Source organism: Myotis brandtii, unplaced genomic scaffold (genome assembly GCF_000412655.1).
Source record: "Myotis brandtii unplaced genomic scaffold, ASM41265v1 scaffold550, whole genome shotgun sequence".
Lineage (NCBI taxonomy): Eukaryota > Metazoa > Chordata > Mammalia > Chiroptera > Vespertilionidae > Myotis > Myotis brandtii.
In genome coordinates, this window is record NW_005370043.1 from 1,438,945 (window position 1) to 1,464,096 (window position 25,152).

Here is a 25,152-nt window from a genome sequence, read left to right on the forward strand (position 1 = left end):
AGGAGGTGCTCAATTAATGTTAAGATTATTACTGATAGAAGGAGACATACACATGTTAGCATCTCTCCTTTTAACCTAAGGGCTTATCAGCTGCCTGCAGTTAGAGATTTCGTGTTGTTGGAAAATCAACAATCAGCTTCAGAAACAAATATATAAATACAAGCACAATTTACTATTTTGCCAGGAGCAACAGATCTCTGCTATACTCACTGACTCCAAGGGAAGGAATAGCCATCTGTTAAATAAATAACTCATTAGGTGAAAAGCAAGTGTTTCCACAAGATTTACTGAAAAAATCTGCTGGATAGTACCACTGTTAGTTGGCTGATGAACATGGAAGGCCACAGATAATCTCAGTGCTGAGAGAATCAAAAGACTGCTGCCTAATTCAAGCTGAGCTGAGAATCCAAATAACCACAGGTTTAAACATCAAGACATAACTGAGAAGACACTTTTTTAAAGTTGCATTGCAAGGTCATAATGAATCACAGCACTAGGCCAATGAAGAAACAAATAAGAGTATTTTCCTGTATATCTAACTGGCATTCTGCCCAAGTAGCTAGAGAAGGGAAGTTGTAGCAAACTGAATATTCTGGTTAAGAGAAAGTCGCCATGCAGAATATTTGTGCACCGTCAGTAACTACAGGCTCAGAATACAATAAAAAACACTTAACAATAAAATGAAAGAGCATCTAATTGCATCTTTCCTTGGGTGCTTCAGAAAGCACTTCAGGATCACTGTCTGCTTATGAAATTAATTCCTATTGTCATTTTAAAACAATAAAGCCATGGCATTAGCCTGTCATTTGTCTTTCTCCAGGCTGAGTGAAGAAAATGTCTCTGCTATAACTTTCTAGGTGGTAGTGCCTCTTAGATTGGAATTAACTGAGATTTGGTGGTGTTTCTAAGAGAAGACAGACAAAATAGGCCCGACTTTTAAGTGGGCAATAGTTTCTGGGAGAAACTGTCCAGAGTGCACATGGTCTAGACGTCCGCTCTATGAAGAAGAATGGAGGTGGCATTTCTGCACCCATGGTCTCCAAACCTCAGCTGCGTTCCTCCCTACCCTCAACATCTGCCTTAATCTGACCCCCATGTCTTGTACTTCTAAGCATTTCTGGGCTGTGCTAAGGGGAGTTAAAGCAGTCAGGAGTAGAGAAAAACAGCAAAGACCAAAAGAGACATTGCAGGAGTTTACCAGGAAAGACCTGGTAAACAGATAAACAGATGACTATCAAAAGGATGAAAACAGGTGTGACCCTTTCATATACCACATGAGAAAATCCTCATGAAGACAGATGATCTGTCATCTGCATGGAAATATGATAAAATCTGTTGTGATCCAGACACAGGTCAGAGATAACCATTGAAAGGAATCTGCCATGTGTCAAATACCCACTTCTTGCTTCTCCCAAAATACATACACCCTCTGTGATGCCATCCTACCCCAAGTGACCGGGAGTTATGAGACCAATGACCAACTCAACCCATAACCAGCTGATTGGCCTGGGTGGGACATTTGTCCTCTGTGGGCCTGTTTCCTTCTCCATGGAGGGAGAAGGGAAGAGAAAGAATTAAAATAGGTCATTGCTGACTCCATTGAGTCGTTTTATCTTGTGTCCACCATGGACATGGCACCAAGTTTTAAATCAAGGTCATGAAGCAGTTGCCTCAAGCTTCCATGTCAGAACTACATCATCAATTTTGAAACTCTAGGCTGTGACTGTAGAGGAAGAATAGGTACAAAGTGTGTTCTGAAATCTGGACTGGGGACTGAGACTGCTGGGTTCTAACCTGGCTCTTTTTCTTACCTGGCTCTAGGGGCTATTTTGGCTTCCATTTTTTTTTCATCTATTAAATGAGGCTGTTGGTGTAGATGAAAGATTCTCAACCAAAACTCCATGAACATTTTTGGTTCATGGTGGGACCAGAGCTATTCACAAACCCCTAAAAATTGGTTTCAAATTTTGTGTGTAGAGGCCTGTTCCTAGAAAGGAGGTCTAGAGTGTTAAACAATTTTGCAAGAGTTGAAATTCAAAACCAATTGAGAACTGCTGGTATAGGTGAAATCTATGATCCCTTCCAACTCTGACATATAGTAATTCAAACAATACTGAAAAAAATAAAAATGGCCATGCTTTGGAACAGAGAAAAGAGAAACCACTCAGCTAAATCCGGTAACAGGTGCCTAAAGAGCCATCCCAATTATCAGGATTTGGGAACTTGATGGTGGGCACAGTCTCAGATCTGGGGACCCCTGGAGCAAGCTGGGCCTTTGGGCATCCATCCCCAACACTGGCCCAGGAACCACCAATTCTGCTTCCTCCCTTTGGGGATACGCAGGACGTCCAGGTGGTGGTGAGGAGAAGGGGTGGGGCTGAGAGGTGTGACGCTAAGGATTTCAGTCAAAGCTGTTGTGCGCTAAGCAGCATAAACAAGCATCGTTCTAAGTTCTAAGTCATCGCCTGGATTCCAGGAGTTGGAACCACAGATCAGAGACATCTGCACAATGGGCTGGCACTCACCCCTGAGTTTTCCTCACTGAAGAGAGGGTTTGCAAACCACTGGGGACTTCAAACCAGTGTGCAGGAGGAGAGCTTGGGAGTGTCATTTCTGGGATTTAAGAAACACTGACATAGCCTTTTATAGTATATTCCTGGTGTGTTTATGGCGGCCAGGCCTGCCTAAGCTTCTAAACAGCAGTGCCTTCCTAGCTGAGGCTAGATCACTTCTCCCCAAAGCTAATATACTGCACAGCATTCACGTTCTAAAGCTGCCCCTAGTTCCATAGAATCCAGGCCCCCTCCTCCCAATAAGTCTGCATGACTCAAGTCCCACCTGTGAGTTCATTCTGAAAGGGCGAGGACCACGCCCTCCATCTTACCATGTCCTCCATTTTGGGGCAAACATGTGCTCAGGAAAGTACCTTCTTCCCGGAAGCCCAGGCCTCTGCTGGCCACGCCTGGGATTTCTTTAAACTAACCAATGACAATCCAGGGACGTGCGCGCCATAGAGATGACCACATCCTATGTAACAAGACCTGAGCTAGCTCAATAAAGGACCCCCTGCTTTTGCATCGAACATGGCTGGCTCCCTGGTGTGGTCTTTTGGGGGTCTTGAGATCTGGGCATAACACATTCCAGGCCTCAGAAGCAGCTCCAGATCAAGATGACAAATCCAGGAGCTGCCTACCCTTCCCTCGGCAGAAACCCTTTCTGAAAATATTCCGGCAAGAGTGGGGCTACAGAAGGACTCAGCTCTGGAGTCAGGCAGTCCCATTCTGAAATCCTAGATCTGTTACTTAACACTGTCTAACTTCAAGCTAGAAAGTTACTTCATCTCTCTGAGCTTCAGTTTCTTCATCTGTACAATGGGGACAATGATCTTTTCTACCCCCTGGATTCATTGTGAAGATACATGAGATAAGGTGTGTAAGACACTGAGCACCATCCTAGGCACAGAGGAACCCCTTACCTGGTCATATGGTTTTACTGTTGTTGTTATCATTATTATTGCTGCTACTATCAAGGCTATTGTTAGAATTACAAACTTCTTCCATGTCCTTAGCGCAGGGGTCCTCAAACTTTTTAAACAGGGGGCCAGTTCACTGTCCCTCAGACCGTTGGCGGGCCGGACTATAGTTTAAAAAAAAACTATGATCAAATTCCTATGCACACTGCACATATCTTATTTTGAAGTAAAAAAACAAAATGGAAACAAATACAATATTTGTATTTGCATGTGGCTCGCGGGCCGCAGATTGAGGACCCCTGCCTTAGCGTATAAAACAGGCCCTGTCTAAGCAATTCCATGCCTCGTGTTTTTTCATTACTCATAGCCCTAGGCAGGCTTGCTGCCCCCCAGGGAGTGCCCAGGACCCACCGACCCCTCCTCTTACCTTCCTTTTGTTGGTGGGATTGACGTAGAGGTAACTGAGGACAGTCTTCAAGCCCACTTTGTCATTCAGCTTTTCATAGGTGGTGCCATAATTCGTGGACCTGCAGGTAAGAGAAAGGCAAAGGTTGTTTTACCAGAGGGAGGACTGTGTTTAATGGGGAGCCAGGCTTTCCTGGGACGACACCTTTGTTCCCAAATCACATGAGTGCTTCAAAGTGCTTTTCTGAGATAAAAGGCCCCATTCATTTTAGAAGAGCAATTAGTCTAATCAATGCGTCTGCTTACTCCCTAAGCTGGCTCGCCTTTGCTCCTGGCCCTTCTCAGGACCTACTTTTCTGCCCTCTGTGTTGATATGCCATGAGAGTGACTGGGGGAGAGGGCCTGCCCCCGGAGCTCAGCCCTCAGGTGCCTCCGTTTCTCTGCATGGAGCTTGGTTCTCAACAGCAGGGACTGTGCCAGGAGGGAGGCCAGACTGTCACCCGAAGTCACTGGGTGCAACCAACTTCACACCCCCTCCACTGAGCTTGAAGCAAGGGGACCCTTGAAGAGGCAGAATGTGCCCTACCCAAGAGCTTGTGGGCCCAGAGCCAGACCAGGCCACACCAGGCAGAGACTTTGATGCTTCATGTAGGAGCAACGGTGTGTCAAGGTGAAATGCCAGCAATGCTGATCTGCTTGCCAATAGTTCATCATCCCAGTTATCCTGCTGGCTACCTGCTCCTCCTCTGGGCCTAACCTGAAGGGCTCTGACCTTATATCAGAGCAGAGAACAAAGGCAGGCCAACTCCTAGGCTCCCTCCCATCCAGCTCACCTTTCCAAGGTGGAGGACAGACAGCAGGTGCCAAAAAGATTCAAGTAGCCAACCTACCTGCCACCTTTCACCTCCTTCCCCACCCTTCCTCCACACATGCCTCCTCCTTTCAAACCACCAGTATCATGAGGTTCTCACTCCCTCTTCAGCCATCGCCTTCCTGGGCCAGAACCACAAAACTTCCTCCACTTGAGTCATGGAGGCCAGTTTGTTGTCTCTCTGGTCAACGGACCTCATGGGAGCCTTCATTCTGCCTCCGATCTCAGTTTCTGCCTCTGGCTGTGTGCTGATCCACCTAGTTACTACCTGCCCTGGCCTTTTCCTTGAGCCTTTGCTCACCTTCTAACTCGAATCTGCTCTTGCCCTGGACCACTGATTAGCTTTATAAACTTAGTAGCCAAATGGTGATGATCTTTAAGAATTATCCCCACCCTCCTCCACCTGCCCAATTCCATGGCCCTAGACCCAGCTTGCATACCCACCCTCGCCTCTGCGAAGGCTTCACTAGCCCTCTTTCCAATGGCCACTCATCTCTCCTCTGCTCCAGAGCTAAAGCCCCATCCAGTAGGCCCCCATGGCACTCCGCATGCCTCTTTTCCACTCTCCAATATTGCCATGATTAGTTTCTTTATGCTCTGCTTCCCTAAGCACAGTGTAAGCTCCTCAGGGACAAGGAACTTCAGAGAACACTGTGGCAAGAGGAAAGAAGGTGAACTTTGGGCATAGCAAAATCTGTTTCATTCCCAGATCTGCAGCTCTCTGGGAAACTTACTAAAGGGTGTAAAGCATAATAAAATGTTAAAAATTGAAAAAGTTTTTTAAAGGACATGCACTTCTCCTTTCCAGAACCAGGCCTTATACATCATGCACACTCAGCATGTTTACTGAATAAATAAACACCAATATCTCAAATCTTTCCCTGGGCTACTGGCTCCATATAGTCATTGGTTCTTCTAACTTTAATAATCAGCCCCCCAAAAAACTCACTTCTTATCTTCTGTCTCCGGGCTACCTTAGGCACTGGGAAGAACTCTCAATCTTTCTATTTGCCTTTATCTCTCGAACCCAGCTCAGTCTCCAAGTCTTAATGATTCTATCTCCTAAATAACCTAGACCCCTGGTCTTTTCATCCTCGTGCCAATGCTGTGGCTCAAGTATCATCATTTTGCCACAGTCTTCCAACTGGAAGCCCTTCTTACAAACTTCTCCCCCTCCCACCATCCTCTATAGTGTCATCAGGTTGTATTTCAACCACCCAATCTGTTCACCTCACTCCCCGCCAGTAAGTACTTACTGCCTGCCTACTATGAAGTTGTATCTTCCAAGCTTAGTCTTGTAAAATCTGGCTGCAACTTCCCTTACTAGACTTATTTCCAGCCACTTTCTTCTCTGCCCCTTTCTCTCCATCCTTATTAAACTTTCCTGAATATCTTGCATTTTTATTCTTCTCCATTTCTGCACACATCATTCCCTTTGCAAAACTACGCATGCCATTTTTCTCCTACTTGGTAAATTTCTCTCCAACCTTCAACACTCAACTCCAATATTACCCTCCTTCCAGCAAGTTAATCACAATTTCCTTTGTGTTTTCAGACCAACTTGTACATATTTCAATTTTAGCCTTTATCCTACTATTTTGGTCATACCAATTTTATCCTGGGACCTCTTTCTTGACTCCAACTCCCTAAGGGCAATAGAAGTTTCTTCTAAGAGCCCAAATGTCTTGCACCATGCCCAGTATAAAGTAAATGATGAGTATACTGATTTTGTGTTGTTTTTCTCTGTCTTTATTTGCAAATATAAATAAATGAATGAATGAATGAATGAGCTTTTCCAAACCTCATTGACCAAATGCTAATGTCTAGGAACAACTCAACACACAGCCACACCTAGAAAACACACCTGGCCCTTTGGATGCTACACAACTGGCCTAGACTGTGATGTCTAGTGGAGCCTGGTACCAGGGAAGGGTCTTTATAGTTCACTCAGACCAACTTTAAGGTTAAATGACCAATCACCCTGAGCTCCCATCCTACACAGGTAGGGGAGGAGACAGACCCACAATTTCTAGAGCAGTGATGGCGAACCTATGACACGTGTGTCAGAGGTGACACGCGAACTCATTTTTTGCTTGATTTTTCTTTGTTAAATGGCATTTCAATATATAAAATAAATATCAAAAATATAAGTCTTTGTTTTACTATGGTTGCAAATATCAAAAAATGTCTATATGTGACACGGCACCAGAGTTAATTTAGGGTTTTTCAAAATGCTGACACGCCGAGCTCAAAAGGTTCGCCATCACTGTTCTAGAGGCTTTCAGTATAGAAGCATACTTTATTAATCCAAATAAAACATGAAATGCTTCTCGATTTTATACTTCTGAAGACATAAAGACATCATGGTGGGGGAAAGAACATTGAAACCAAGTCTGGAAATCTAGAATCTAGAAGTGGTTCTGAAATGTACTCAAGGTGGTACTCTGGACAAGCCAATTCTCTTAGCCTATGAAAGAAAATAATTATTCTGACACTGTTGAAATGGTAAGACACATTTCATTCAGGACTATCACAGTAGGTATAGGGACTACTGCAATGGGGTTTGCAGTAGGAGAGAGAGATTCTGTCCAACTCCAAATACAACAAGGAAATCAGGAACTTACAACCAAAGAGAAGGGCAGGGTCAGCAAATGAACCTGACTGAGGGGGGGGGGGTAACTGTTTACTAAACTGACCTGACAGGATGCCTGCTGAAGAGAAGCCAGGGGTGATCAGACATCACCTAGGGCATGGTGGAGGTTGAGAAACTTGGTCAGATATTGAGCATGAAGAGATATGGAGGGTCCCCAAATCTCAGGAGATTCTGGCTAAACTGACTTAGTAAGAATCTTGCTAAAATTGGGCTCGTGAGGACATACCCAAGGACAGGGTCTGTTTGAAAAGAGCTCAGAGGATCCTGACTAGAGTTTGGTCAAGAAGAGGTTCTTTGTCAAGCCCCAATTCCATCATCAACACAGAGGTTTAACTCAGATAACCATAAAGCTCCTTCCCAGACCTTAGATCTTATTATCCCACCAACACAGTACTAAGCTGTTTTCCAGCAACCGACTTTTCCTCATACTATACATAACATCTTATCTATAAGAACCAAATTTTCAGGATTCCCCGCATGACTATGTCACAACACATTTCCTTCCAGAATCCAAAAAACCCTCATCAAAGGTAGTATGTTCAGTACCACACATAGTTTCTCTTTCTACAAGATGCACAACAGATGCAATCTGACTTCACTGTTTTCCAAAAGTGGCTGCTGAGAGTAGAGACTTCCCAACAAAGGATACTCCCCGTTTCAGTTTTCTCCATCACCCCAGGCAGTTTCTGCTCAGTCAGGCTGACAGAAACAAGTCTCACTCACTGAAGACACCTCAAGGAGCCGGTGAGCCCATGGGAGCAAAGGTGAACTGCACCCGGTCCTTTCAGGCATGAACTCTGCACACCGCGCTGACCACAGTCCTGCAGGCCCCTTTGCCTTGGGGGAGAGGCAAAGAGGCCTCAGCCCCGTTGCCAGAGAGCTGTGCCTGCAGAACTCACTTTTTTAAGAAAGCAGACCATCCTCCACCTTGTGACTCCAGACATCTGCCAGTGGGGCCACTCAGAGGAAACAGCCTCATCTTCCCAAATTTAAAGCTAGCCTCTGAAATTTGTACACTAGGCTAAAATGTTCAGAAATGTTCCAAAAACTGGAACCATCACACACATGCACTGAGCACTCACCATGGGCCTGGGACTGTGCCAGTTACCATTGTGAATTGCTCAGGACACACAGCTAACCTGGGAGACAGTAGGTAAGATGTGCACAGCCACTGGGCTTCCAGCCTCTGTGCCTTGGCTCAGGTTACTCTGATTCCAGCAGGTCACTCCATTGCTGTGTGTGTGTGTCTCTGTGTGTGTGTGTGTATGTATGTGTGTGTGTGTGTGTGTATGTATGTATGTGTAGATCTTTCTGTCTGTCTTTTTAAATTTATTTTTTAAATATATTTTTATTGATTTCAGAGAGGAAGGAAGAGGGGGAGAGAGATAGAAACATCAATGATGAGAGAGAATCACTAATTGGGTGCCTCTTGCATGCTCCACACTCAGGATCGAGCCAGAAACCTGGATATATGCCCTAACAGGGAATTGAACTATGACCACCTGGTTCATATGTCAATGCTCAACCACTGAGCCATGCCAGACAAATCTTTCTGGTTTTTCTTATAAGTTATTTCCAGCGCACAAAAAAAGCATGATGAGATGTCCATCATATACCCACTACTAGAGATTTAACAAGTATTTGTCTTCATAAAACAACCTTTGTGAATTTCCACATTTACACAAATCTTCTCTTACACAATATATGTTCTGAGCTAGCTTGTTTTGCCCAAATTTCAGTTTGGGGATGTATCCATGTTGACACAGCCATAATTCATTCATTTAAACTGCTGTAGAGCAGTGCAGCTTATGAATAAACCACTGTCTATTCATCTTGTACATGGTTTCTTGTGCATTTGTGAAGAAAAGTTTTTCTGGGGGGATATTACTGCTTCATACTCTATGCATAACTTCTACATTGCTGGTTATTGACTACATTCTCTCCAAGGAGGCTGGACCTTCAGAGAGATATTCCCTCAGTTTCCAGTTCCAGCAACTGGGGACTTTTATTCCCAGGGCCGAGTCCATCCCTCTTGGGTGATCTTGACCTAGGATCCCTCTTTCCAGAGTCCTGAGTTCCACCCAGAGTGTCTGAACCCAGCCAGCAGCCTGGGCCCTGAATCTTGGCCTCCTTAGCACTATCCCTGGTTTTCTCATTTGCATCTCTGCAGGTCACCTGCCCTGTGGCTCCTCTGCCTGCCCAGCAACCTGCTAGTTGGCCCTCCCAGATTACACTACTCCCCAGCTACCTGGTGATGACTGGCAACCTCCCAGAGTGTCTATGCCAGGACCCTGACTGCTGGTCTGAGCCCTTACACTATTCGGAAGCGTTTGTCCCATCCTGACAGGCTTCAGAAGAGCTTTGGCATGTAGGCAGTACATTCTGGGAGGGCCACTCAGCCTAATCAGCCATAACCCTGGTCGGTCCCCAAACCACTCTCTCAATGACAACTTCCAGAGTTGAGTTCTGAATACATTATACTTTTAACCACCCAGCAAGCTCCCACTCCTCCCGTGAGGTTCTGGGGGAGAGGCTGTGGCAACAAGCATATGTGCTGCTATTTTTAAAGTAAAAGAACAAAAAAGAAAACCTTCCAGCCAACACAGCCAAGTCGGCTTCCCAGTAGAGCTGAGCTGAGGCTCCGCACCCCGTTCCCAATGCCCATTCCTTCCAGAGGTGAGAGGACTCCGGAACCCTCTGCCAGCTCTCAGCGGGCCACCAGATGTTCAGGGTTGGGGAGGGCACACCACTCTCCTCATCCGGCCAGCACCTTCTCCTCCTTCACCACCTGGCTCCTCAGCCTCTCCTCCTTCCCTCTCCAGCTCTTGCCCTGAGAAAAAACTAGGAAAGTACAAGTATTTTACTCATTAATTCTCTCATCAGTCTCATCTTCTCAATGGACGCCCTTCCAGGTGATATGATCCAAAACTGGCAAACAACCACAGTCATGACAGTCCTTTTCCCGTTAGCAATTTTAGTTTGTTTTGCACATTTCTTAACATCTACCTATTATCTATTATGACATCTTCCCTGTGTCAGGGTTAGCAAACTGTTTTCTTTAACAGGGACAGATATGCCCTAGCTGGTTTGGCTCAGTGGATAGAGCATCAGCTTACATACTTAAGGGTCCCAAGTTCCATTCCCTTCAAGGGCATGTACCTCGGTTGCAGGCTCAATCCCCAGCCCTGTGGAAAGGAAATAATCAATGTGTCTCTCTCACATCAATGTTTCTCTCTCCCTGCCTCTCCACTTCCCTTCCATTCTCTCTAAAAATCCATGGAAAAGTATCCTCAGGTAAGGATTCAAAAAAAAAGAAAAGAAAAAGGGACGCATATTAAATATTTTAGATTATGTCCATCTCTGACACAACTACTCTACCCTGCTCCTGTAGCTCAAAAAAATAAGCCAAAAGCAATATGTAAATGATGGTGTGGCTGTGTTACAACCAAACAGGATTTACTTAAGCAGGAGGTGCATAACTTAATGGCCACTGCCCTATGTGACTGCAACATCAGTTACTACTGAAGCAGGGGGTCCCTCGAGGGTGAGGACAACGGAGCCCCAACGCACTAGGGCGTCTGCATGCACGACTCCGGAGACCAGGTTCAGTGACGCAGATCCGTTTTATTGTGAAACTACAGGGGTATATATAGCATGAGGGGACCAATCAGAGGGAGACACGTTACTACAGGCGACCAATGGCTGAAAGGCTGGGGTACTGTGCATGTGGCTCTAGGAGTTCGTTCAGGCGGGCATTGCCACTTCCTGGTGTGCCGAGGAAGCATGTCATGGTGGAGTGTGCTCACACCATTGCATCAGCCCCAGTGCTGAGACATACTTCCCGAGCTCTACGTACAACTACTATGTCCACCACCACGTAGGCATCCCACTCAGCTTCCCTCTCTATGATAATTTACTGATATTCCTGCCAGGGTCACTGGTGCCCTAACTCACGCCTCCCTGCCTGGCTGCAGTATCAGGTCAAAATGCCTGCTGGAGGCCTGGCATTTAAAACCTCCAAGGTAACTGTCAGGACTTCCTCCTGTTTGACTCCGTTTCAGTACTAATTCCATTGTGGAGATGTTTCCTACAACTTCAGCCCACACCCTCCTCTACGTGTACACCAAGAGCATCTTGGAGTTCCCCATTTATTCTCTGAACATGCATAAGTGCTTTTTCCTTTTTTCAGAAATTGCTGAAAGTTCCTTAAAAGTAAAATAACAGCTCAGCTGGTGTTTGAGCATTGACCTATGAAGCAAGAGGTCACAGTTCGATTCCTAGTCAGGGCACATGCCCAGGATGAGGGCTCGATCCCCAGCAGGGGGCGTGCGGGATTTTCTCTCATCATTGATGTTTCTATCTCTCTTCCTCTCCCTTCCTCTCTGAAATCAATAAAATCTTTTTTTTAGTAAAGTAACAAATGAAATGTGTTTTGAATCTCTGCAGTTGCAGAGTGCAGCTCTCAATAGAGAAAACGGGGAAGACTAGAGCAGTGCAAAGACAATGAGAAGTAGAGGTGAGCGCCACTTCTCCAACCCTCAGCCCAGACGACAGTGAAGTGGTAAGTGAAGAGTAGTAAGATGGCTGGCCTAGCATCTGGCAAAATGCTCGTGGCTGTCATTTTTATGAACAGCACAGACTGTAGGGCAATCACCTTGTTTTCTGTTCCTTGATTTAGACTCCTTAACCTTTACAGGGGGTGATGCACATTGATGCCCAATAAATCATTAAAGAATCTTTGGCTACTGTTTCCAATTGCCCCCGTGAAAGTATAATATGGCCCAGCTGACTGGCAATCAAAAGACAGAACCATGCTTCCCGGTGCTGGGCTTGGGAAACATCCATCAGCCATTCCCCCTGAGTGTGTTCCACTGACAGTCAACAATCAAAGCCCATAGGCAATTAGGGGCTCCAGTGTGTGGTGAGCCACAATCGATTCCAAGGTCAAGGTCATGAGCACAACTCCAGACCCATGGCTGCCCAGAGAGTCTTTATGATTGAACTGGGAAAACCATTCATGCATGCTCCCCTCTGGCCTGTTCCACTCCTCATCTTCGGGCCAATGCCCAAAGCCACATTAATGTGTATCTTTGCAATGGCAGAAGCCCAGCCTGACCACAAATAACAAGCCAGATAACTAATTTCAGACCTCAAGCCAAAAGCAAGTAATTTAAATAGCTCCATTCTCCAAGTGGGTCGTGGTCCCACCTTCTGCTTCAAAAAAAAAAAAAATAGGCAGGCTGATGCCAAGGCAGAGGCTCACAAAGATCTCAGTGACCTCTTCATGTTATTGGACTCCTCAGCTGCATGGCCTAGTCTCAAGATGAGAGGCGCAATGATATAGGATAATTGGTTCGTCTCTATGTCCTCCTGCCCCAGCTCTTTGAATGAAAGCCATCACTGGGTTCCAAATGCAGAGAATTAGAGGTTAGCTGACTCTGAAAGCCAGATTGTGCAAAATGCATGGTTCATAGCAGATAAAACGTAGACCCAACAGCAGCAGAATTCCCAGCACAGACCTACGAGGGAAGGTTGAGGTGTGTAGGGTTGGCCAAAAGTTCAGCTCCTGGGTCTTTCTCGCTGTTACAGCACTTATGTTCTACCTGAAGAATCCCAGTTCAGACAATAGGGTTGAGGAGTTGTTATTATGACTTTTTAAGATGCCAAGAAGACCTCAATCCTATCAGCCAGGAGACCTGTCTTTGTCAAATGGGTGAGGGGAGGAGAGAAGCCCTCCAGAGAGAAAGAAAGCAAGAGCAGACCCCCAAAAAGATGTGACAGCCCACCATTCATGGCACCTTTGCTCATATGAACATAATGGGATGGCAATCATCAAAGGAAAGGCTGAATAAAATATAGCATATTCTACACACACACACACACACACACACACACTATATAGCAGCCTTAAAAATACAGATGTCAAGGTTATTGACCTGGAAACATCTCTAAAACAGATTACTAAATGAAAAGGGCTACTGAAAAATAATATATTAAATATACAAACCCAGACAAAACAATATCTTTCCATTATGTTTATATGTGTGCACACAAATGCTTTTTAAAACAAAATTCTAGAGGAAATACACAAATAACTGGTACTAGAAGTCACCTCTGGGTAGGAGACCGAGGTGGGGTGGGGTGGCTCTAGGTACCTGAGTTTATTTGTAGCCTTGCACTGTTTTAAGACAAAAACATATCCATGTATCACTCCTGTAGTTAAAACTAATAGCAATAAAGTGAATTGTCACTGAGCAGTTACAATGCAGATCAGTAAATTAACACATCTGTAGAGGAACTCTATTATAGATAAGTACTTGCATTCAAACGGCAACCCAACATAATCATAAGAGGATTCATTTCAGAGTCAAGCAGATTTTGCTTCAAATCCAGCCTGTGGAACCTCGGGCTAATTACATTAAGTCTCGTGTTTCCTATCTGCTCAGGGGGGATATAAATATTGCTTTCATGGGATTACTGAGAAGCTTAAATAGCCCCAATATCATGGACTTCACTGTCAGTTGTTGGGAGACCCCATAGTAGAACAATAAAGTAATCACTGGAGGAGAAATGGTCCCCATACGTTTCTGGGCAAACAGCAGCTGAGCTATAGTTACATAAGCACCAGTGACCGAGAGAATGCTCTCTCATTCCCACCATATCAGCAGTAAACCACCAAAACACACACAGGAAGATGGAGGGGTTGCTCCGCATAATCAGAGATAGCCTCCAGCAGGTGGCCAACACTTGCAAATTAAAGTCTGGGGAAAACGAACTCAACTTTTTTCCCCTAAGTTTTCTCCAGGAAAAAAAAATAATGAGGTACAAATTAGAAGGTTCTGGACAGTTTTAGCAAGGCATCTTTGCCTGGGGAGTGGGTGTTCACCATTTCCCTTTAAAATTACATGCAGCCTGTCGTGTCCCTCTGACATGCATGCAATTATGTCTGTTTGTGCACATCCGGAAACCCCAGGATAAAGTGGTTAGCTGCCTACTAGAGAAATGTGAACTGATGGAGCACCTTCGGACCACCTCTCTAACGTAGAGAAGCTAAATCAGATGCACCATTCATCTGTCAATCTTTTCTTCTGGGGGAGAAGCCCAATGCCTTGTGGGAGGTAGGCACTCACACGCAATGCATCCCTTAATTATTTTGTCAATTATTGGGAGGGCATCTCCCCTGGAGAGAAGAGAGCATCTCCTTTTGCAGCTACCCCCCTCCATGAGGCTCTCATCTCCCTGCCTCTGCTGTCCTAGCACTCAGCATCTGTGTCACTCTCGGGAGCTTTGTGCCTGCTCTCTGTGGATATACATCAATTCTCTTCTGCTGTTGCTTTATGTCATCATTTAGCTACATGTGCACGGGGCTTCTTTGTCCAGACAGAATAAGTCCTCTGGGGTCATGGGACTCCCGTGGATGTCTCTTTTAACGCTTACAGCATGCTGAATAATGCCAGGGAGGGGATGTACTCAAACCGAGCAAATGTGTCCCAGGGACTGAAACAGACACATTCAGACAGATTCTCTTCTGATGGTGAAAATGCTTGGCTGTGAGAGACTAACAACAAAGTCGATATTCCTTCCCATGGTGCTGGTTCTATCGGTGATCCTACTGGTCATTCTGGGAGGAAGAAGACTAAACTCTTCCAATACCTGACATCTCTCAACCCAGAGAAAAAGAGGAAATCCCCAGATACCAAGGAGTGAACTGCAGTTCTCCTATTTGAGGCTCTTATACCATAGTCACCCCATTTCCTGATGAGCCCAGAAGCCCGACTTCCCATTTATCTTTCTTTAAAAGAAATCTACTGACTGCCATGCTGCCTGCACAGGGCCAGCTGCACATCATTTAGACAACTGTCCTGTTGGACCCTATGTTATCCCCTCCCAAAGCTCTTGACAAGAGCCTAGAGCTGCAGGGCATGAAAACCAACCCCACTTCTCTAAGGCTTTCTTTTGAAAGGCTAAGTATGAAACAGAAATTAGCTATTCGTTGGGTTTATTCTCAAGTCATAGAAAATTCTTTGAACCATCACTGTGACCCTAGAGAAACACCCCTCTGAGATCTGAGGCAACACCCACCTGAATCCCAGGTGACATAGGCTGGTTCGGTATATTGGCTCCCAAAACCTTAGCTAAAATGAACGCCACACTCTAGGGTAGCGGTTCTCAACCTGTGGGTCACGACCCCTTTGGCGGTCAAACGACCCTTTCACAGGGGTCACCTAAGACCATCCTGTATATCAGATATTTACATTACGATTCATAACAGTAGCAACATTACAGTTATGAAGTAGCAACGAAAATAATTTTATGGTTGGGTCACAACATGAGGAACTGTATTTAAAGGGCCAGAAGGTTGAGAACCACTGCTCTAGGGTCTTTGAAAAAAATAAAAGTGCTGAATGCTTATTTATGGTAGAAATATTATAAAATACAGAAAAAGATACTGTGTAATATAGACATCAACTAGAAACTCAGTTAATATTTCGGTGGTGTTTCTCTAATCTGTGTGCATGTGTGTATTTACAAAATTTGGAGTCCTTCTTTGTGTACAGATTGGTGTTTTGCTTTTTCACTTAACATAGTATTTTAAGCATTTCCCCATGTTGGTAAATATTCTTTTAAAAATAACTTTAAAAGCCTTACAACATTCCAATGTACAAATATATCATAATTTAGTTTAACTCTTTTCCTGGCCAAATTTTTACATTAAATATCATTAGAGTGCATTCTTGTACATTAATCTTTGTATGTGTATTTATTTGTTTCCTTATAATAAATTCATGTAAGTGCAATTATTAGTTCAGAGGGTAAAATATTGTCATGAAGGCTCTTGTTATAAACTGTCTTACATAAACCTTCTGGTCACTTCTGCTAACAATATAAGAAAGCCCTAGTTTCCATGAAGACTTGCCAACATTGGGCTTTATCTTTTTGAAGTTTCTAGTCACGGGTGTTCTAAGATACCCAAAGGCCATAGACCTGGCATGAAAACATTATAAAAATATGTGAGACCTTAACTGTATCTTCACAGCAGAATACCACATCTTTAACAGTTCCTAAACTTTTATAATGGAGGACTCCTTCCTATTTTTAAAAAGCATTGAGAACCCTGAGATTTAATCCCTATGCTGTATCTGTCAATATGTAATGTATTAGAAATTACATCTGATAAAATTTTATAACACCTATTCATTCATTTTAAAATAATAACACATCATTAACATAACTCTATGGAAAGAGCTATAGTTTCCAAAACAGAAAGTTTAGTGAGGAAGGGTGGCATTGTTTTACATTTTTTTTATTAAGTCTTTAATAAAGACTGTTGGATTCTCATCTATTTCTACATTTAATCTGTTATGACAATATGAGTCATTTTGCTTCTAGAAAACTCCACTGTGCTCTCTTAAGAAAATGATAATTAGAAAGGGCAAATAACATTTTATTATTTATTAGAAAATAGTTTTTACTTCACTAATCCCCTGAAAGGGTCATGAACATGCCCTAAGGATCCCAGGATCTCACTTTGAGAACTGCTGCTCTAAGCCAAACAACAGCAGGATCCCAAACTTACCAAAAGCATTTTGTGTTTTGTGGGTTGTTGTTTTTTTTAATTAAAAGGTATGGTTGTCTCACAGATCTCCCCTCATTCTCTTTCTTCAAATCCTGTAAAATTCAACTCTCACCTCCTGTGTGAAGCTTTCTCATCTATCCTGCCCTCGGGTAACCCTTCCTTTCTCTGATTCTCTATTCTCTTTATATCAGCTCAGCACAATTTGCCTATACCTCTGATTTTCATAGTCTCTTGTCCCCACACGAACTAGAAGCTTCTTGAGGTCAGGGATCAAGCCTGTGGCAAATATTTGGGCTCAGTAATTAATTTTTCAGAAGAGTGTCATCCTGAATCACTGTGGCATTTAGGTAAATGACATGGGCATAGCGTTCTCTACAAAATACTTTCTCTTAAAATATTTCACTTAATTCTCACAATGACCCTTTGACATAGGTATTTTCTCTTTGTCATAAAAACGAGGAAAGAGAGACTCAGAGACATTAAGTGACAGTGTCGGAGCTGGAGACCAGGTCAGCTGATCCCAAATCCCATCTGCTCAATGTCAATGCTTGGCTGTTTCCTTAAGCAGTGGTAGCTGTGCATCTGCTTCACAATATATTACAAGGGTTTCATTGGCTCATCCTTTCAGGGGATCTCCAAAGGCATTTCCCACTAGGAGGCATGGTAGATATTAAAAAGGAATGTGTTTAGAGTCAAAATCAAGCTAAATTCTTCCTCTCCCACTAACCAGCAACATGTTTCCCCATTTCTGCTATAGATCTAGTAATTGCCACCAGGCAAGGTTGTTGGGAGAACCCAGTGAGAAAATCTGTATAAAGCACAGTGCAAGAAGCAGCTTAGTTCTTTGATACACTTTCATTCCTTCCTAAGGCCATCTTACCACCATTCTCTACTTCCCCTCTGGAAAACAAGAATGACTTTATGAACTGAAGAGAGACACTTCTTATAGTCTGAGCAATCTCTCAAACAGAAAGATGTTTTATCTCACACACCTAGGTCTACGGTTTGGGGAACACAAAGGCTACAGAAGCACAGACCAAAAGTAACACTGGAAAGAGAGGATAGTTGTTTTTATCAAAAGACATTCATTTTCGCCCTAACCGGTTTGGCTCAGTGGATAGAGCATCGGCCTGCGGACTCAAGGGTCCCAGGTTCAATTCCGGTCAAGGGCATGTACCTTGGTTGCGGGCACATACCCAGTAGGGAATGTGCAGGAGGCAGCTGATCGATGTTTCTCTCTCATCGATGTTTCTAACTCTCTATCCGTCTCCCTTCCTCTCTGTAAAAAATCAATAAAATATATTTAAAAATAAAAAAAGACATTCATTTTCCATCCTGTTGGTGCCTTGGCTCTAGAAACAAGTCCCCCCACAACATACATAGACATTCCTCAGACCCATGTTCCCTGGAGAAAAGGTAGTGCTCAATTAAGCAAGTTGAGTGCTGAGAAGAGCCAGTTCCCTGGTTGGGGACAGAATGTCTCAGCCCATTACCAAACACTGGCAGCAACGCGATGCTATTGTCTCCAGTGGCTCAAACTTAAGCATTCAGCAAGCCTGTAAGTTCTGGTCTATTGGGTTTCCAGAACCTTGTTACAGACATTCCTTGTTTACAACCAAAACAATGTTCCCAGTTTGATTACTCTCTTCCTTTGTAAAATAAGAAGGTTAAAATTAATGATCTCCAAAGTCCCTGCCATTGCCAACCTTCTGTGCATCTGATCAAGCTCCAAATGTCTTCCAGTTACTTCCAAACTGTAGATCTATGCTCTAAGGAAGCAAATCTGCCGTCATCAAGGGCCACTGAGGTTCCGCAAATTGCCTAAGCCAGGGCATGTCCCAGGAATAAATGTTCAGCTTCTCAAAAGTCTACCAGCCTATGGATCACTTAATCTAGGCACTTATGGGTATACTGTCAGAAAGAATCATTGGGATCAAGACCATCTTTCATTGAATAACTGGAAAGAAGGGTATGACTGAGCCTGAAGGCCAAAGGATAAAACATGTCATTTTAAACCAAACAACTGGACCACTAGGAAATGATGGGCAAAATGACATAGCACACAAGTGATATAGTCCTTTCCTAGAGAGAGTAGAGGAGAGGGAGAAGCTTGGGGAGGGAAGTGGGATTAGGAAAGGGCTCAAGAACATGATTAGATAAAAATATGTAAAGACAAGGCCCTACTGCAGTGATGGTGAACCTATGACACGTGAACTCATTTTCTTGGTTGATTTTTCTTTGTTAAATGGCATTTAAATATATAAAATAAATATCAAAAATATAAGTCTTTGTTTTACTATGGTTGCAAATATCAAAAAATTTCTATATGTGACACGGCACCAGAGTTAAGTTAGGGTTTTTCAAAATGCTGACACGCCGAGCTCAAAAGGTTCGCCATCACTGCCCTACTGAGTCCCTAGTGTCCTTTTCCTGGCACTTAATCATGATTTTTAATAGATAGATGAATAAAGAATAAATGAATAGGAAGCAACTGGACCAAATGCAATAGGATAGCAGAGGGGTTTAGGTGCCTAAGTTTTGGAGTCAGAGACATGTTGGTTTCAAGGCTTGGCTCCACACCCTTCACTAACTATATGATCTTAGGTAGGTCAATTAACCACATTGAACTTTAGTTTTCTCATCTATAATATAGGTAAAGTTATATAAACTATGTATCTCACAGGTTTGAAAAATCAATGAAGAATTCAATGACAACTCAATGAGGAAGTGTACATATAGCATTTATCACAATGTCAGGCATATTACATATCTTAATAAATGATAACCATAGTTAATATGACGATGATGATGAAGACAATGACATGAGTGCTAGAGAAGCTGAGAAAAGGAAATAAGACTCCACAGAAGAGGTGAACTTTAAAGAAAAGGTAGAGTATTAGGAGGCAAAAGGAAGACAAAGACTATGGAGCCTCAAACATAAAAATATTTTCAGAAGATTTTTAGGAGATGGGCCAGGCCTGAAAGAAATGTTCTTACACAGTCATTAGAGAGGACAAGTTTAGATATGTTGACTATCTGCTAAAGAACTTGGACTTTATCTTACAAGCCATGAGGCCCCAAAGGTTCTTGAACAGGTTAGAGACATGATAGAAGCCTGTTTGGAAAGATTAATCTGTTGGTGATGCTGTATGATGGATTCGTGAAGCATATTCTCTTGAAAGTAGAAAGACTTCTTAGGAATCCATCTCACTAACCTGATGAGACAGTAGGTTATTAAAAAATGAAAGAAGGACACAGAGAAGCAGCATAGTCTGTTTATTGGACATGGGGCAGAGACAGATTATGGGGCAAAGGAGAAGAATCAGGTAAAGATGATTTAAAGATTCCAAGCCTGAGTGACTAAGAGAATAGTGTTACCAATGACAGAAACAAGAGTGGAACCAACACCTCTGGAACAGACTATAAATTGAGTTTGTGATCAAAGAAAAACATCCTAGGCTGCATTTCCTACAATCAGAGTCTGAGTCTGTTATTTGGAAGCTCAAAAAATATTGAGGGAATGCTCTTAGGCAAAATCTAACAGGAGAGAGGGAAGCAAGATAGAGAAGGACCAGCAGACAAGCAAGGATGTGGTTCCAGGTAAAGCCTGATCCACAGAGGAGCTGTGTGCATAACTCTTACCATAGACTTGACACATTCTAAGGCAGGGGAGCCAAGCTTTTGTGCCCCATACCAGCCAATTATTGGCCAGGTGTGGGAAAGTGGTGACCTCTACAGAAGGTCACCACTTCTCTTATAGCGGCGATGGGTAAGAGAATGTTGATCTTGGCACATAACACTCAACAAACACCTTCTATTATTATTATGAACTAGAGGCCTGGTGCACAAAATTTGTGAATGGGTAGGATCCCTAGTCCTGGCTGGTGATCAGGGCCAATCTATGGGGCAACTGGCGGGGCCCCCACTGGCACCCACCTTGGCTGGCCTAGTGCCTGCAGGCTGGGGGCAGCTCTTGCATTGAGCGTCTGCCCCCTGGTGGTCAGTGCACATCACAGCGACCAGTCGTTCTGCAGTTCAGTCAATTTGCATATTAGGCTTTTATTTTAGTTTAATTGTTTTATTGCTTAAAGTATTACAGAGTATTACATATGTCTCCTTTTTTTCCCGCCCTTAACAATCCCCCGGCCTCCCCTACCCCCCAGTGTCTTATGTCCATTGGTTATGCTTATATGCATGCATACAAGTCCTAGGCTTTTATTATATAGGATGCTAGCATTAAGAAGATGGCAGAATGTCCAACATATGTGACGGATGAAAGAAAACAACTTGGACAAGCACAGTTCTCTCTCCCTGCACAACTTCAGTCCAGGAGGGTAATTCACCTCCCCTCTATTTTTTGACCTCCTTTGTGTAAACAGCAGAAAGCTAAGTAGTTGTCATTTACTGGGTTTTCAGAATCGGCCATGCAATTCATCAGAGGTGCAAGAGCATGCAAGAAAAGTTAGGTGAGGCTTTCTGAAAATGTGGTAAAGATAAGCTCTTTCTATTGTAAGCATTTAAATATGGATGGGAAACCCTGGCATGGAGGCTCCATTTAATTCTTTGGGCCTGTGACATTCACTGCCAGTTCATATATCCTGTCCTGAAACCCTCTCTCCTGGATAGAGCCTATCTGCTATTCTAACATGTTTAGAGCTTTATAGGATTGTATTTTCCTTTTACATGACAGGAATCTCCCAGAAAGGGTGTGTGTAAATTTAATGTTAGTTTTAATGTTCCAGGTAAGCTGAACTCTCTGTTTAAAAACTGTATACTGAATCCTATGGTAGAAAGTCACACCCAAATGCACATTTCCTCTGACATATCAGCTCTAACATAAAACACGCTTGCATTTTATAGGAAGTTGCTGTTTTATTCTTTGACCCAGAAATCAATCAACAGATGTTTATTGAGTGCCTATCATGTGAAGGGCAGTAAGCTAGATGCTGGGAAAAACACAGCAGATCTTGGGAATAGTAAATAAACATTCTGGTCAGAGAACAAAGTATATGTAGGAATAGAACAACTGTATATGCATTTAGAGATTGTGTGCATTGAGGTAGCTAAGAGAAATAGCAAATGCCACCAACCTTTCAGTGACATAACACTGTCACTCACATCATAGTCCAATGTGAACCAGCAAGGAGGTGAGGGGCAGCAAGGGGCTCTGATCTATGCAGTAATTTGAAGGCCCAGGTCTTTTACAGAGCTCTGCTAGCCTCTAGATCAGGGATGGGGAACCTTTTTTCTGCCAAGGGCCATTTGGATATTTATAACATCCTTTGCAGGCCATACAAAACTATCAACTTAAAAATTAGCCGGCTATATTTGGTTAAACAATTAACTCACCCCTAATCCCTTGGCAGGGAAAGACCAAATGATTTTATCGGCCTTATATGGCTCGCAAGCTGGACATTCCCACCCCTTCTTTAAATCTTAGGAATTCTCGATACAACTGATGATGGGTACGTGAGTTAGTATGGCCAATCAAGAAGTGTTTTGACCAGGTATAGATGTGGCATCCACCACTTCCAGCCTGTTCCAGGGAACAGAATTCAGTCAGATGGCTATATCTCCATGAGAGAATGCAGTCCAGTTGTTTGTCCTGGATCAAGATGAAACAGGTTTAGTGGCCATCAAGTCAGTCTTTGCCATAGCAACATACTGCTGAGGTTTCAGAATTTTGAAATTAGTATTTTTGTCTCAGACATAAAAGACTGACCAGCTAATGATTTCTTGCTCCCAAGGAGATTCTGAGCTCACTTGAGATATGCAGAAACACATCCTACCCAACAAAAAGAACAGGAATAAAATTTGTTGATTACCTATTCATTTGCCAAGTAGTTATGTAGTGCCTATGACTTGCCTGACACTATTTTAGATGGTCAAAATACTACAATAAAAGGAAAACAAGCAAACCATGTGTTGAGAACCTTACATTAAGATAGGTATTTTTTTCCTTTCCCTCCCAAGATTTCAAACAAACAAACAAAAAAAAAACTTAGGTTCTTTCAATATCCTTTCCAGGAGATTTGACTTTGGATGGTGGGCACACAATGCAATATACAGATGATGTATCATAGAATTGTACACTTGGAACCTATAAAATTTTATTAACCAATGTCACGCCAATAAATTTAATTTTTAAAAACTCTCAACAAATTGTAGAAGGAATATAATTCAACATAATGAAGTCCATAGATGACAAGCTCACAGCTAATGATGTTGCTGATGATTTCTCAGTGATGAAAAGTTGAAAAAATTGCCTCTAAAACCAGGAACAAGACAAGGATTTCCACTCTCACCACTCATTCAATATAATACTGGAAGTCCCAGCCAGAGGTATAAGACAAGAAGGAGAAATAAAAGGCATTCAATTGGAAAAAAAGTCAAATTATCTGTTTGAAGATTACATGATATTATATATAGAAAACCCTACAGGTTACACCAAAAACAAAACTGTTAGAACTAATAAATTAAGTAAAATATAGGATAAAAAAGTTATAGAAAAAATCAGTTGTGCTTCTATACACCAAAAATGAACTATCAGAAACAGAAATAAAGAAATAATTCCATGTAATACTGTACCAAAAAGAATAAAATTCTTAGGAATAAATACAACCTAGGAGGTGAAAGTCCTATAAACTAAAAAATATAAGACAGTAATAAAAGACACTGAAGAAGACACAAATAAATATTATGGTTTCCTGGATTAGAAGAATTAATATTATTATTAACATGCCCATACTACCCAACATGATCTATCGATTCAATGCAATCCCTACCAAAATTCCAATAGCATTTTACATAAAAATATTTTAAAAACCTAAAATTCATACAGAACTACAAAAGACCCCAAATAGCCAAAGCAATCTTGAGAAAGAAAAATAAAGCTGGACTCATTACACTTTATTATCTTAAACTATACCATAAAATTATAGTAATCAAATAGTCTGGTATTGGCATAAAAACAGACAAATGTATTAATAGAACAAAATAGAGAGTCCAGAAATAAGCCCATCTATAGATGATCAATTAATTCTTTTCAAAGAAGTCAATAATATATAATAGAGGGAAAAAATAGTCTTCTTAATTGATGGTACTAGGAAAATTGGATAACCACATGCAAAAGAGTAAAACTGGATCCCTATCTTATACCAAATACAAAAATCAACTCAAATGGATTAAAACTTGAAAACATAAATTTCTAGTGGAAAATATAGAGGTAAGTTCTTTGACAATGGTTTCAACAATGATAGTTCAGATTTTACATCAAAAGCAAAGACAAAAAGAGTAGGACTATATCAAACTATAAAACATCCATACAGCAAAGAAAACCATCAACGAAATACAAAAAGCAACCTATGTATTGGGAGAAAATATTTGTAATTCACATATCTGTTAAGGGGTTTATAGCCAAAATATATAAGGAACACATACAAATCAATAGCAAAAAACAATCCAAGTAAAAAGATTGGCAAAGGACCTGAATAGACATTTTGCCCAAGAAGACATACAAATGGCCAACAGGTACATAAAAAAGATGCTTAAAATCACTACTCATCAGGGAAACACAAAGCAAAACTACAATTATCACTTCATATCTCTTAGGAAGTCTATTATCAAAAAGACAAAAATTCTGGTGAGGATGTGGGGATAAAAAGGGAACCCTTGCACACTGTTAGTGGGAAAGTAAACTGGTACATCACTACGAAAAGCAGTATGAAGGTTCCTTGAAAATTGAAGATAGAACTACAATATGATCCAACAATCCCACTTAAGGGTATATATCAGGGGTGGGCAAACTTTTTGACTCGAAGGCCACAATGGGTTCTTAAACTGGACCAGAGGGCCGGAACAAAAGCATGGATGGAGTGTTTGTGTGAACTAATATAAATTCAAAGTAGACATCATTACATAAAAGGGTACGGTCTTTTTTTTTTTAGACAATACATCAACAAATGACCCTGGCCAAGTACCAATGATACCTTATTTTTGGACACTAAAATTTGAATCCTCTTATTTTCAAGGTGTCATCATTTAAAAATGTGAAACCTGTTCTTAGCTCACGGGCTATCCAAAAACATCAGGGATTCTGGATTTGGCCTATGGGTCATACTCTGCTGACCCTTGCCCTCTGACACTACCTACTTGACCCCACTAAAAATATCCAT

General features: G+C 42.4%; 1 protein-coding gene across 1 annotated transcript in view; it reads right to left on the minus strand.

The window, feature by feature from the left end:
• Positions 1 to 25,152, minus strand: part of SORCS3 (sortilin-related VPS10 domain containing receptor 3) — a gene marked incomplete at its 5' end in the record, with an annotated part of 543,035 nt that overhangs the window by 294,038 nt on the left and 223,845 nt on the right. Inside the window, one exon of the mRNA XM_005878303.2 lies at positions 3,900 to 3,999. Within this exon, the coding sequence (XP_005878365.1) occupies positions 3,900 to 3,999 (100 nt within the window). The remainder of the gene's footprint in view (positions 1 to 3,899; positions 4,000 to 25,152) is intronic.